The sequence below is a fragment of the Mustela lutreola genome, chromosome 7 (genome assembly GCF_030435805.1).
Source record: "Mustela lutreola isolate mMusLut2 chromosome 7, mMusLut2.pri, whole genome shotgun sequence".
Taxonomy (NCBI): Eukaryota; Metazoa; Chordata; class Mammalia; order Carnivora; family Mustelidae; genus Mustela; species Mustela lutreola.
In genome coordinates this window covers 142,757,066-142,771,324 of record NC_081296.1, presented here as the reverse complement: position 1 = coordinate 142,771,324, position 14,259 = coordinate 142,757,066, and the positions used below count along the sequence as shown (strand labels likewise).

Here is a 14,259-nt window from a genome sequence, read left to right as displayed (position 1 = left end):
AACATTCTGATTGGGAAAAAATAAACTAGTCTGACCACTTCCTCTCCAATGTCTATAAAGAAAAAAACAAAAACAAAACAAAGAAAAACAACTCTAAGGGTCCTAGTGTCTACAAACTTTTGTTGAGTTTTGACCTATTTAATAAGGAGCAGGGCCATATGCTTCTGGGTATTTAGGAAAGACCCAAACTAAGCTCCTGTTAAGATCCTGAGGGACCAAGCAGAGTAGGAGCCAGGAAGCACTGAGTACACTGACCCTGGGTGGACACCTTTCCCGGAGCTATTCCTGGGGCTCAAAGCCTATATGAGGCAATCCAGGCAAATAGTGAGGTTGGTTTTTGAAGTGTCTTTGCTATTAGCCCATTTATGAAACATGTGACCATATCATTCTAATCTATATCTGCAAAGGACCTTCAGGTTTGTCATTTTTGAATCTCCTGACTAAAGCCTTCAAGTTAAATCTCATTATTGATAGCATTATATAATCTAACAGTCATCCTATTTCAGGAATGCTAATTTGACTTACTGAGTAACATTCATTTCCATTCCCTTTTGCTAGTGGCTCCTACAAAGCTGTCAGTAAGAATTAGATGTTATTTATTCTGGGTTCTGTAATGTGATAATAAAGTTGGCTGGGGTTTTTTCCCTCTTCAGAAATGATTTCCAGAAAACTGAAGGACATTTAAAAAAATAAGTTGTTTTTCACCAAAATAAAAGTGATACTTTTCCTCTTATATTGCTTTATGCTACAGGATAAAGGTTTTCTGCTCAGGTAAACTACATTCATTTCACTCCATGCTTGTTCCAGTTCTCAAAACTAAAAATAGGTGTGAAACTTTCTTCTTCAGCAAAGATGGAGTAACAAAGACCAGATTTACCCTCCTGCCTGGAACAATTAAAATTTCAGATAGAGTATATGAAACAGTGGTTTTTAGACCCTGGGCATCAGGGCAGTTCAGTGATCCCCAAGGGAGAGGAAACAAGGTAAGCCCTACAATTATCCTAGCTTACTGCCTAGAAAGCTTGCAGGACCTGGACAGAGCCTGTCTGTCTTCCTGAGTTAAAGAGCTGGATCAGGGAGCCCAGAGAGGCCGAGGTATGTAGTCTGTCAGGCAGAGTCCTGGAGAGGATGGAGCTGCACAGAAAGAGAGAAAGACAGCAATAGAGAACTCTGAAGATCTGTAAAAGGTTCCCCTTGAGTCGTCAGCCACACACTGACCAGTGCACACACGTGAGAAAACTACCCAAGGCTGAAGAAAAAAACAACCCCAAAAGATTAGAGTGGTGACCACACAGTGCCAACAAGAGTTGGTATTCCCACAAACTAGTGAGAGTGGGCAATTTTTTAAAAAATTTGAATTCTTTCTTTTTAAAAAGATTTTATTTATTTGTTTGACAGATAGAGACACAGCGAGAAAGGGAACATAAGCAGGGGGAGTGGAAGAGAGAGAAGCAGGCTTCCCGTCTAGCAGGGAGCCTGATGTGGGGCTCGATCCCAGGACCCCGGGACCATGACCTGAGCCGAAGGCAGATGCCCAATGTCTGAGTCACCCACGTGCCCCTACTTTAAATTCTTTAACTAACAGAGTATCAAGTACAATACTCAGAAGGCTATTACTTAGTGGTGAAGAAACATTAGCTCTAGATGGAGTGCAGCTCTGATCACCTGACAAGGCTTAAAAGCAAATATCAAAAGGAAAAAACTACCTAAACAATTTAACAATATCACAGAACACAGCTCAAAAAATATTTTTTAGAGATACAAAAATATCCAGCACCCAAGAAAGTCAAATTCAAAATGTCAAGAATGAAATAAAAAATTACCAGGCATGCAGAGAAACAGAAAAAGATGACCTATAATGAGAATAAAAATCAATCAATTGGAGGGGCGCCTGGGTGGCTCAGTTGGTTAAGCATCCAACTCTTGATTTCGGCTCAGGACATGATCTCAGGGTTGTGAGATCAAGCCCCACATTGGGCTCTGCCCTGGGCATGGAGCCTACTTAAGATTGTCTCTCTGCTTCTTCCTCTGCCAGGCACACCCCCCAAAGTAAATAAAAAGAAAAGAAAAAATGAAAAAGAAAAATAATCAATCTATTGGAAAAGATCTCAAAATGATACATATAACAGAATTAGTAGAGAAAGATATTAGAACAGTTATTATAACTATATTTAATATGGTAAAGAAGGTAAAGGAAATCCTTAGTATGTCAAGTAGAGGCATAGAAGGAAATATTTAAAGAAACAATAGTTGACATTTTCCAAATATAAAGAAAACTATAAATCTATAGATCCAGGAAGCCCCACAAACCCAAGCATAAGAAACATGAAGAAAACTATACTCAGGTGTTTCATCATCAAATTACTTAACAATAATGGTGAAGAGAAAATCTTAGAAGAAGCCAAAAAAAAAAAAAGAGAGAGAGAGAGAGAGAGAGAGAAAAGGACATACCATACTACATACAGAAGAAAAAAATTAGAATAATAGAGATTTCTTGTTGGAAACAATGAAAGCAAGAAGACAGTAAAGGAGCGACATCTTTGAAGCACTGAAAAAAAATTCAACTTTAGAATCTAGAATTCAATACCCAGTGAAAATACCTTCCAAAAACAAAGGCAAAGTACATACTTTCTCATGTAAAAGAGCAAAGGAATCAATGACCAGCAGACCTGTGTAAGAAATGGTAAAGGAGGGTGCCTGGGTGGCTCAGCTGGTTAAGGGACTGCCTTCAGCTCAGGTCATGATCCCAGAGTCCTAGGATGGAGTCCCTCATTGGGCTCTCTGCTTAGTGGGGAGTCTCCTCCCTCTGACCTTTTCCCCTTTCATACTCTCTCTCACTCTCTCTCTCAAATAAATAAATAAAATCTTTTTAAAAAATAGTAAAGGAAGTCATTTGAGCAGAAGAAAGATAAAAGGAGGGGAAAAGACCTGAAAATGGCAAGTATAAATAAGGCAATAATAGCAAATATAAATAAATACTGAAAAAAATGTTAAGTCTCTAAGAGATAATTGACTGCCTAAAGCAAAAACAATAAGAGTGTGTGGTTTGGTTTATAACATATGTGGAAGTAAAATGGATGACAGTAAGAGCACAAAGCCAAGGATGGAAATCCACCTACATACACAAAGTGGTATTTACTGGAAGGTAGACAGTGATAAGTTAAAAATGTATACCATGAACTACAAATCAGCCACACAAAAAAACAACTAAAACATACAGCTAATAAGATAACTAAAGAACACATGTCTACTTCTAAATAACCCATGGGTAAAGAAGAAACCAAAAGGGAAATTAGTAAATATTTTGAATTGAATGGAAATGAGAATATCTGGAAGAATGCAGCTAAAGGAAGAAATTTAGAGCACTAAACATTGATGATAGTACAGAAGTTTCTCAAAATAACAACCTAAGCTTCCTTTTCCTTAGAAGAGGAAATTATAGCCAAAATTTAATCGTTAACATCTCAATGCAGCAGAAAGTAAATGGAAAAAAAAAGAACAGGAGACAAAGAACAGATGGAAAATATAGAAAACAAATTGCAAGATGATAGTGTTAGACCCAACAATGGCACAAAACACATTAAATGCAGATGGTTTAAAGACACCCCCCCCCCAATTAAAAGGAAGGAATTGTCAGACTGGATTTAAAAGAAATGCAACATCTAGCTACGCTCTGTCTGTAAGAAATATACTGTAAACATAAAGTCACAAATAAGTTAAAAGATAGAAAAAGATATACCATCCTAACACTAGTCAAAGAAAAACTATACTGCCTTTATTAATATCAAAGTACTGTTCACAGCAGAGATGATTACTGAGGATAAAGACAGCCCCTGAAGAATTCATTTCATCAGAAGGACCTAATAATCTTAAACATTTATGCATCTTATAACAGAGATTCACAATACATGAAGCAAAAACTGGTAAACCTGAAAAGATGAATAAACAAACCCACAAGAGATTTTCAGAGACCCCTTTCAACAGAGATATTTCAATACCTCTTTCTCAGTAATAGAATAAGTAGATAAAAGGAACGACATCAAAGACTTGGACAACACTACCAATAACCTTGAACCAAGCAGCATAGGACACTATACCCAACAATAGCAGAAGACACATTCTTTCCAGTGTGCACAGGGCATGTACCAACACAGTCTATAAAATCAGTCTCAATAAATTAAAATGACTGAAATGATATACAGTATGTTCTCAGACCACAAACAGGAACTAAAAACCCATTAACTAGAAAATCCTCAAATATTTGGAAACTAAATAATATGTTTCTAAGTAACCAAAAATGAGTCAAGAAAAGAAAGAGAAAAGGAATTTAGAAAGTATTTTGAACTGAATGTTAATGAGAACACAACATATCGCATTGTGGGATGCCACTAAACCAGTGCTTAGAGGGAAACTTATAATAGATGAGAGTGAATTAAAGCTAAAGTAATCAGAAGGGAGAATATAATAAATAGAATTCAATGAAACAAAACACAGAAAATCAGTGAAAACAACTCAATAGCTGGTTATTGTTGTTTTTCAATCAAAAACTCACCAGAATTCATATGTCTCTATACAGACTGACTAGAAAAAAAAAATGTCACAAATCACCAATGTCAGGAATTAAAGAGGTGGCATAACTACTGATCCTACAGCTCTTAAAAGCATATTATGAACAACTTCATGCCAATAAAATTGACTATTTTGATGAAATGGACAAATTCTTTTAAAAACATACACTACCCCAAAGATCACTCAAGAATAAGCAGAAAATCTAAACAGCCTAATATCTATTAAAGAAATTGAATCTATAAGTTTAAAACCCTTCTGCAAAGAAAATTTTAAGCCCAATTCTATCAAATATTCAATATTCAAGGGAAAAATAACACCAAATCTATACAAAACTTTTTCATAAAACAGAAAAGGAGGAATACTTCCCAAATCACTCTATGAGGCCATCATTACCCTGATACCAAAACCCAAAATATTTATTGCTAGAAAAAAAAACTACAGTCCAACATCCCTTATGAACATCAATGTAAAAAATTATTTTAAAATGTTAGCAAACAGAATTCAGCAAGATATAAAAAGGATAGATAATACACATCATACCCAAGTATGGTTTGTCCCAGGAATACAAGATTGGTTTAATATACAAAAATCAATCCATAAAATTTACCTTGTTAACAGCCAAGAAAGAATAGTCAAATAACCATCTCCATAAATGTAAGAAAAGTATTTGAAAGGTCCTACATTTATTCCTGACAAAAATTCATAGCTGACCAGGAATTGAAGGGAACCTTGTTCAGTTTCACAAAGAATATCTATGAAAAACTGATAGCTAATATTTAATGAGGAAAGATGGATGCATTCTTCCTCAGATCAGGAACAAGGCAAGGTTTCCCACTCTAATGACTTCTATTCAACTTGTACTAGAGGATCTAGCCAAAGCAATGTGACAAGATAAAGAAATAAAAGGTATAAAGACTGGAAAGGAAGAAAGAGAATTGCCTTTACTTGTACATGACACAATTGTCTATACAGAGAAGCTGTACTAGCACTAATAAAGGTACTAGCACTAAAATTTATATGGAACCAGAAAAGACCTCGAATAGCCAAAGGGATATTGAAAAAGAAAGCCAACGTTGGTGGCATCACAATTCCGGACTTCAAGCTCTATTACAAAGCTGTCATCATCAAGACAGCATGGTACTGGCATAAAAACAGACACATAGATCAATGGAACAGAATAGAGAGCCCAGAAATAGACCCTCAACTCTATGGTCAACTAATCTTCGACAAAGCAGGAAAGAATGTCCAATGGAAAAAAGACAGCCTTTTCAATAAATGGTGCTGGGAAAATTGGACAGCCACATGCAGAAAAATGAAATTGGACCATTTCCTTACACCACACACAAAAATAGACTCAAAATGGATGAAGGACCTCAATGTACGAAAGGAATCCATCAAAATCCTTGAGGAGAACACGGGCAGCAACCTCTTCGACCTCTGCCGCAGCAACATCTTCCTAGGAACAACGCAAAAGGCAAGGGAAGCAAGGGAAAAAATGAACTACTGGGATTTCATCAAGATCAAAAGCTTTTGCACAGCAAAGGAAACAGTTAACAAAATCAAAAGACAACTGACAGAATGGGAGAAGATATTTGCAAACGACATATCAGATAAAGGACTAGTGTCCAGAATCTATAAAGAACTTAGCAAACTCAACACCCAAAGAACAAATAATCCAATCAAGAAATGGGCAGAAGACATGAACAGACATTTCTGCAAAGAAGACATCCAGATGGCGAACAGACACATGAAAAAGTGCTCCATATCACTCGGCATCAGGGAAATACAAATCAAAACCACAATGAGATATCACCTCACACCAGTCAGAATGGCTAAAATCAACAAATCAGGAAATGACAGATGCTGGCGAGGATGCGGAGAAAGGGGAACCCTCCTACACTGTTGGTGGGAATGCAAGCTGGTGCAGCCACTCTGGAAAACAGCATGGAGGTTCCTCAAAATGTTGAAAATAGAACTGCCCTATGACCCAGCAATTGCACTATTGGGTATTTACCCTAAAGATACAAATGTAGTGATCCAAAGGGACACATGCACCCGAATGTTTATAGCAGCAATGTCCACAATAGCCAAACTATGGAAAGAACCTAGATGTCCATCAACAGATGAATGGATCAAGAAGATGTGGTATATATACACAATGGAATACTATGCAGCCATCAAAAGAAATGAAATCTTGCCATTTGCAACAACGTGGATGGAACTAGAGCGTATCATGCTTAGCGAAATAAGTCAAGCAGAGAAAGACAACTATCATATGATCTCCCTGATATGAGGAAGTGGTGATGCAACATGGAGGCTTAAGTGGGTAGAAGAATAAATGAAACAAGATGGGATTGGGAGGGAGACAAACCATAAGTGACTCTTAATCTCACAAAACAAACTGAGGGTTGCCGGGGGGAGGGGGTTGGGGAGAAGGGGGTGGGATTATGGACATTGGGGAGGGTATGTGATTTGGTGAGTGCTGTGAAGTGTGTAAACCCGGTGATTCACAGACCTGGGGATAAAAATATATGTATATAAAAAATATATGTTTATAAAAAATAAAAAATTTAAAAAAAAAAAAAAGGTACTAGCACTAATAAATAAGCTTAACAGCTAGCAGGGTAAAAGATCAATATAAAATCAGTTGTATTTCTAAATACTAGTAATGAACAATCAGCAATTTAGATTAAAAAATACTACTTATAATATCCTAAAACTATTATATATGTAGGGGTGAATTTGGCAAAAATATGCTAGTTCTGTATATGGAAAACTACAAAATATTGCTGGAAAAAAGTTAACAAAAGCATTTAAAAAATAGGTACACTGTGTTCATAGATCAGAAGGCTCAATATTGTTAAGAGCTCAGTTCTCCTTGGATTAGGCAAAGATCTTTTAAAATACAAATCAAAGCATGATCCATAAAAGAAACATTTGATAAATGGTATTTCATTAAAATTAAGACCGTCTACACATCACAAGACACTGCTAAGATAATGAAAAGACAACTATACAGAGAAAATCTTTGCAAATCCCATCTCTGATAAGGGATGTATGTCTTAAAATTCAATTATAAGAAAAAAATCCATCCCAATTAAAAAAAGTTGGCAAATGATTTTAACAGACATCACCAAGCAGATACGTGGATAGCAAGTAAGCACATCAAACGATGTTTAATGTCACCTGTCAAAGGGACATGCAATTTAAACCCATAGTGAGATCCCAGGACACAATCTGTAGGATGACTAAAATGGAAGACTGACTACACGAAGTGTTGACAAAGGTGTGTAGCAACTGAAATGCACACACACTGCCGCTGTGAATGCAACAGGGCACAATCACTTAGGAAAACGGGTTGTCAATTTCTTGAAAAGTTTTACACACATCATATGGCCTGGCCAGTCCGCTCCTCGGCGTCCAGCATACATGAAAGCATACAACTACACAAACACTTGTACATCAATATTTATAACAGCTTTATTTGTGATAGCCCCAAACTGAAAAGAGTCCAGATGTCCATTAACTGATGAATGGATACACAAAACGTGATACAGCCACACCATGGAAAGCTACACAGAGAGAAAAAGAAATGATCTGTTGATACATGCAAACAAATGCATTAATTGTAATAGATTTCTGAATGAGAGAAGGGAGCAAGGGGGAAGCTCAAGTATTCTGTAAGTCCACTTATATAAAATTCTAGAAAATGCAAACTAGCTAATAGTGACAGAAAAGAGACCAACAGTTGTCTGCGGATGGGGAGGTAGGATACATGAATGGTGGCAAAGACAGACTAAAAAGGATATGGGAAAACTTTAGTGGGGGAGGGATGCGTTCATTACCTTGATTATGGTAATGTTTTCGTGGGTATAATACATGTGAAGACTTACCAAATTGTACATTTTAAATATGTATAGCTTACTGCATCAAAATTATACTTTTAATAAATTTATAAAAAATAAAGTCATGTATGGTCATCCGAGAGTCAGTCATAGAGTTTCTCTCATGGTGTTGACTTTTGCTGTGGACTAGCAAGCTCTACCTAGCCCATTTGAACCAGGTGCTTTGCAGTGTTCTGATGACAGTCAAGTTTTCCCGGAAAATGGGTTGCTTTTCTTCAGCATTATGGGAGTTAACTTGACAAAGTGAACTTTATGCGAGAATAGGGGCAATCAAGGCACGAAACAGCAAGTTCTAAGGTTCCAGACTGATGTGGTCGGTGTGGTGGAGCTTGGTGATGGTGGCAGAGAGAACGGAAAATACACACCCAGGTAAACAGCAGGTGGGACAGGTAGAGCGGGGGGGGGGGGGGGGGGGTCAGTGAGAAGAAGAGATGGAAAGACAGGAAGGAAAGGAAGAAGAGGGGAAGTAAAAAAGATAGAAAAGATAGAGAATCCAAGTTCTTCTTTAGTCTATTTTTTTTTTTAACCATGTATGCCTTTGATGTCCGTGGGCAGGTGACGAATACTTAAATTATTTTCTAAACAGTAAATCACTAAACAGTGATTTATTATGGTAATATTAGAAACAAAATTAATTTACCTTAGAGAAAAACACTAGCTCCCAAGTTCAGCAATGAAAGACTATTTTCCTTGGATTTCTGGATATCCTGCAAGGTGAGGCACCCCCAACCAATTTATACAAGATCATTTCCAGATCAATGTTGTCCAGTACTATTTTCATGACTTGTCTTAACGTGCATTCATGGTCCAGCATCTCTAACCCAGCTAGAGTCAGTCACAGTGGTAAAAGCGAGCAAAAATATCATGATAATCATTTGGAGAAGGGCGGTTACATGAGCCTGAAACCTCTAGTCCCTGACTCTGAAAGTCAAAATCAAATCAGTTTTATTTTCCTCTTCAAAGGCACATCCCAAGTAAATCCACATTAGTTTTCAGGCGCAAGAAATGGTCTACAAAAATCGTTAAGATTTTCCTACCTTGACAAAAATTGTTGAATTGCATTCTTGTAATGCCTCCATCAAACTGATCACATGGAGACACACCATTTCTACCATCTGAAACAACAAAGATGAAAATCAATTCCACTCCCAGTGGTCCACACACCTTGAAACCTAGTCTATAACCACAAGCAACCCATGTCCTGCGTCCATGAGGCTTTTGGGCACAATGACCGAAGGGGACCCCAAGGGATGGTTTTATTCACCCCTTGAACCTCAACTAAAAACCAACTTAAAAAGCTCCAGAGGTTTTATAATTATCATGCCCTCCTTACCTGACTCAGGGCTGCCAGCGGGATTTGGGGACTGAGCTCACTCATGTCTACTGCATGAGATTCATACCAGGGGATACATGCCTTCTCCTCCCCTCCTTCCAACGACACAACTTGGCCCTGGGTCCTTTTCTCCATTTTGACCCTTTCTCCCCGGTTTCTTCACCTGAAGTGACCGTTTAACTTATTACACACCTGTCTGTGCGGCTTTGTTCTCTACAGAACAAGGCGGCCACGTTGACGACAGTTCAAAAACACAGTGCAGAGGACGGCCCTCCTCAGAAATTCGTGAGGCTGGATTTTGAATGATCCCGGTGGGGCGGGGGGAGGTTATCAGGCTGGCCCATAGAGTCCAACAAATTTTTCAGGATAAAATGAATTCAAACTCAGTAGCATTTTTGGTACAAAATTCGTTTGTAACAGATTTAACTCTAACATTTGTGTATCAAAGAGATTTGGAGAGGAGGTAAAATGACAACAGAAGGACACCAAATCTCTACTTAAGGTTCCATTTCATTGTCTGTAAAGTAACAGAGCAGAATGCTTGATCTCTAAGTTCTCCTTAGACAGTCTCAGACTCCATGATCCGAGAAATGTTTATCTCAGAACTCTCTGTGTACCCTAAAATTGTCACATAAATTTCCTTTAAACTGAACTAAAATACCTCTCTCCATACAAATTGCTTTATAACATCTGCTTCTCTAAAGACAAGGAAGTGCTTCACTGAAGGAGATGTATAATCCCCTTTCTGATTAGAGCCAAGAGAAAATGTTTCTCAGACTAGTATCAATGAATCAAAAGTTGTTTCCGGAATGCCTTTCGTGGACAATGCATTGTTGGGTTTCTGGGCACACTGGAATCATCATTATGACGTTCTTCAGATCCCCTGCCCCTCACAGATGAGAATTCACCTGATAAAGCCCTCATAGCCAAGATACTAACTGCCACTAAGAATTCTCCAAAGTGACAAACCAAACCAAAGGACTTCCTGGTCCCTTCCTCCCAACCCACCCTCCAATCTTAACTTCACAGGACAAATCCAAGCTTGTTCAATGAACTGGGCTCATGCCAACAATACCCCAGATATTTCCCAGTGAGGTTCTGAGCAGGCCCTTTCTTGGCGAGCCATCGGAGTTAAAACTGAGCTGGATTTGAAGATTGGGGGCGCTGAGGTCCTCCTAGGGTGACTCAAAACAGGGAGGCTCTTTCCAGGTTTTGAGCCCTGAGTAGAATGAACGTGTGTGGTTGGTCTGCTCTTAAATACCATAGAAGGATGACCCAGTGGGCGAGGGTTTTTCCAAATTGCCTTAGAATCCAAAAATCACAGTGATCGCCTTCTGACTTTATAGCACGAAACATCCCTTCAAGGTAGATGTTTCACAGAAATTTTCTTTGGCATTCAGCAGAGCAATCAAAAGTTGTTTCTACTAGATTTACTTGCTTGCTTTGTGTTTCCATCAAAATTATCATGCAAACAGAAAATCCCGCTTATCACCTAGAAATCACCCATCCATTGATCTAATATTACAACTGAGATCCTTAAAGAACAGGGCATGTGAGGACTGGGAGCAGGTCACACCTTTTCATTTGAGAGGGGAAACTTATTCGTGGACTCACCACTTTGTTATGGGCCATCAGCTGAAGGATGCTGGGTGTCACCCTGCTCCAGAACTCTAGCGCGGTCAGTATCGCCGTGAAGCTGAATTCATTCTGACTTTGGACGTTTGTCGCTACGGCGCTTTGCTCACAATACACGGTCCAGAGCTGAGCAAAGATAAATGCGTGGAAGAGGGAACACATGTGCAGCACAGAGGTCTGGAAAGGAGGAGATGGAGCCGTTACCTCTCTGTGGGCTGTGGTGCTCCCCGGGGCCCGCCTTGCACAGCCTCAGCCTCCTATGGAGCAGGGCTGAGGCACGGCGACTGCCAGTGATTCAAGTCTGAAGGAGTGATCTCAAAACTTGTGATCCACCACCTTAAGACAATCTGCTTTGGGACGCCTGGGTGGCTCAATCAATGAAGTACCTGCCTTTGGCTCAGGTCACGATTCCTTGGTCCTGGGATTGAGCCTGGCATCAGGCTCCCTGTTCCAAGGGAGTCTGCTTCTCCCTCTCCCTCTGCCTGCCGCTCCCCCGCCTATGCTCCCACCCTCTCCATCCAATAAATAGTCTTTAAAAAGAAGGAAAAAAAAGAGACAATCTGCTTTTTGCCCGGTCAGTGGGAGTGCACAGAGAGAATGGAACATCTTTTCAAAGAGAAGGCAAGGCACCTCGGTTTGCAGAACACGTGGACCCATCGCCTTGCCTGTCAATGACCCCGACATTCTCCTCTCTAAACTAGACTGGGAAGAAGAACCATTCCACCACCTTCAACGTGTCCTCATCTGTAACATGGGTGTAACAGGACTCTCCTTCCTCCAAGAGCTGTAGTAGGAGAAATGAGGTCGTGCCTCTGATCCCACTGGCCAGTACTCACCTATGACGTGACCACTAGTAGGAGAAACGTCAGCTTCAAGGACAGTATTGCTACCAGCGGTAAGCACTGACCACGTGAGCACCTACAACGTCCCAGATGCCAGGCTAAAGACTTTATCAAAGATCACTTCCTTAATTCTCAAACCATCCCCTCATCTATTTCACCCAAGAAACACAAGCTCCGAGAGGCTAAGTCACTTTTTTGAGGTCACAAATTACAAAGTACTGACGTTAGGAAATCAAACACAGATCTGGCTTGAAATACTAGGAACCCGACTGCCTGATTCTTTCTGTAAACATCACGGGCCATTTGGACGGAGCTGTATTTTATCCCACCATCGGCTTGCCCTGGCCGACGTCCCAGTTGCTCCCAAACCTACTGTGACTTCCCAGAACTTGCCTGAGCTTGCGAAGGGCCCTTGGGTTCTCTTAGTTGGTTAGTACCAATGGGTATGGTCGGCTAACACTCCAGACGGATGCCTGCCTCGGGCTCACTTTATTCCCTTAAGCACATCATCTGTCTCTACAATTTACCAAGTTCCCCCGTGTAGGTGATTCCGGCGTGCACTTTAGTGAGTTCCCAACTGGCCTTCTTCTTTTCATTCTGTATCTTTATAATCTACCTCTAGAGACGTGAGTTGAAAAGATACTGCATGAAAAATGAGAGCATGACTTTGCCTCCAAATCACACCCAGTTCCAAAAACTTGATCATAGGATTTTTATTATGTAGCTCGTCTCTTATTTATCTTCATTACTTTGAGACAGAAATGCCTAGGAAGCTAACTCTTGCTTGCCTCCATAATTTATCTTCATAAAAGGAAACCGAAAAACAATTTAAGGAGGAAGCAAAGATAGTGCGGGAATGTAAACCACTCTAAATAAGGCATTAGCAGAAAGCTGCTTTCCTAACATCCACAGGAGGGCCAGTGATAAGATGCATTCTCTTCTCAGAAGAAACATAATTGGCCGATAAGGGTTTCCATTAGCCCTCTGGATGCCTATGGTCTTAAGCTTGCAGAAATCACTTACCTTTGATTGCTCTGGAAACCCAATCAGGATAACAATGAGATGGTCTGCGATATGAGAGCCCGCGTCGAGAGGTATGGGCAGGCACGGAGAGGAGGCATTTGGACACACTGCGTTGTGAGTGAGGGAGCCCAGGAGCAGCCAGGACAGCAGACGGATGCGGGAGACACACTCGATGAATTCTTTCGGCCTAGCAGGTAGACGGAAGTGTTAAAGGCGGTTTTATGGCTTCTGTTTTGTCGGGCCCTCACCAACTGCTTATTGATGGAGGGCATTACAAATGTGGTTTTATAGGCAATTACATACAATAAAACACCAGGGGGACAGAGGGCCAACAAAACGATGGGTACGTTTTTCTGGTTTCCAGCTCTGATCCCAGACCTTAGCTGCCTGAGGAAAGAGCAGCATCGGGGAGACGGAATTAAAAACCATTCTTCCGCCAACGTGGCTGCCTTTCCAACTTACTTCTTCTTCTGAACTCTTTCTTCTCATGGGAAGGTTGGACATCCCCACTAGAGGGGAAGGCATTGAGGTGAACACCGAACACACAGTCACCCGTCTCTCCTGCCCTCCTGTCATTCCCTCCCACGGCCCTCCTGCCCTCCTCACCCCGAAGGCCAGCCTTTCCTCCAGCCAGGAAGCTGACTGTGCACAAGGACAGCCTCAGACCAGCCCACGCGCCCCTCCCCCTTCTGTGCCTCCTTGCGCTCCATCGCTCTCTGCTATGGATATCGTTCTAGTGGCAATCCAACACGTTCCTTGAAGGCAGGAGCTGTGGAAGTGGTCCATTAATACCTATGCATTTATGTAACTAGTCGAAATTACGAGGTGAAACCACACCTCTAAGCTCCAAATTTTCACCATCCATCAGGATATGGCTGAGGTTCTTGTTTGAGGGCAAGTTCCTTTCACTGGCAACATACCAGGCAGCGCTCGTCTTAAAAAATGCTGCCAG

General features: G+C 40.4%; 1 protein-coding gene across 9 annotated transcripts in view; it reads right to left on the bottom strand.

Moving 5' to 3' along the window:
- Positions 1-14,259, bottom strand: part of UNC79 (unc-79 homolog, NALCN channel complex subunit) — a 240,367-nt gene that overhangs the window by 5,394 nt on the left and 220,714 nt on the right. For all 9 annotated transcript variants that reach the window (XM_059182968.1, XM_059182961.1, XM_059182963.1 and 6 more), the window contains 3 exons: positions 13,308-13,494; positions 11,422-11,619; positions 9,512-9,589 (listed from right to left, as the gene is read on the bottom strand). In XM_059182968.1, the coding sequence (XP_059038951.1) occupies positions 9,512-9,589; positions 11,422-11,619; positions 13,308-13,494 (463 nt within the window). The remainder of the gene's footprint in view (positions 1-9,511; positions 9,590-11,421; positions 11,620-13,307; positions 13,495-14,259) is intronic.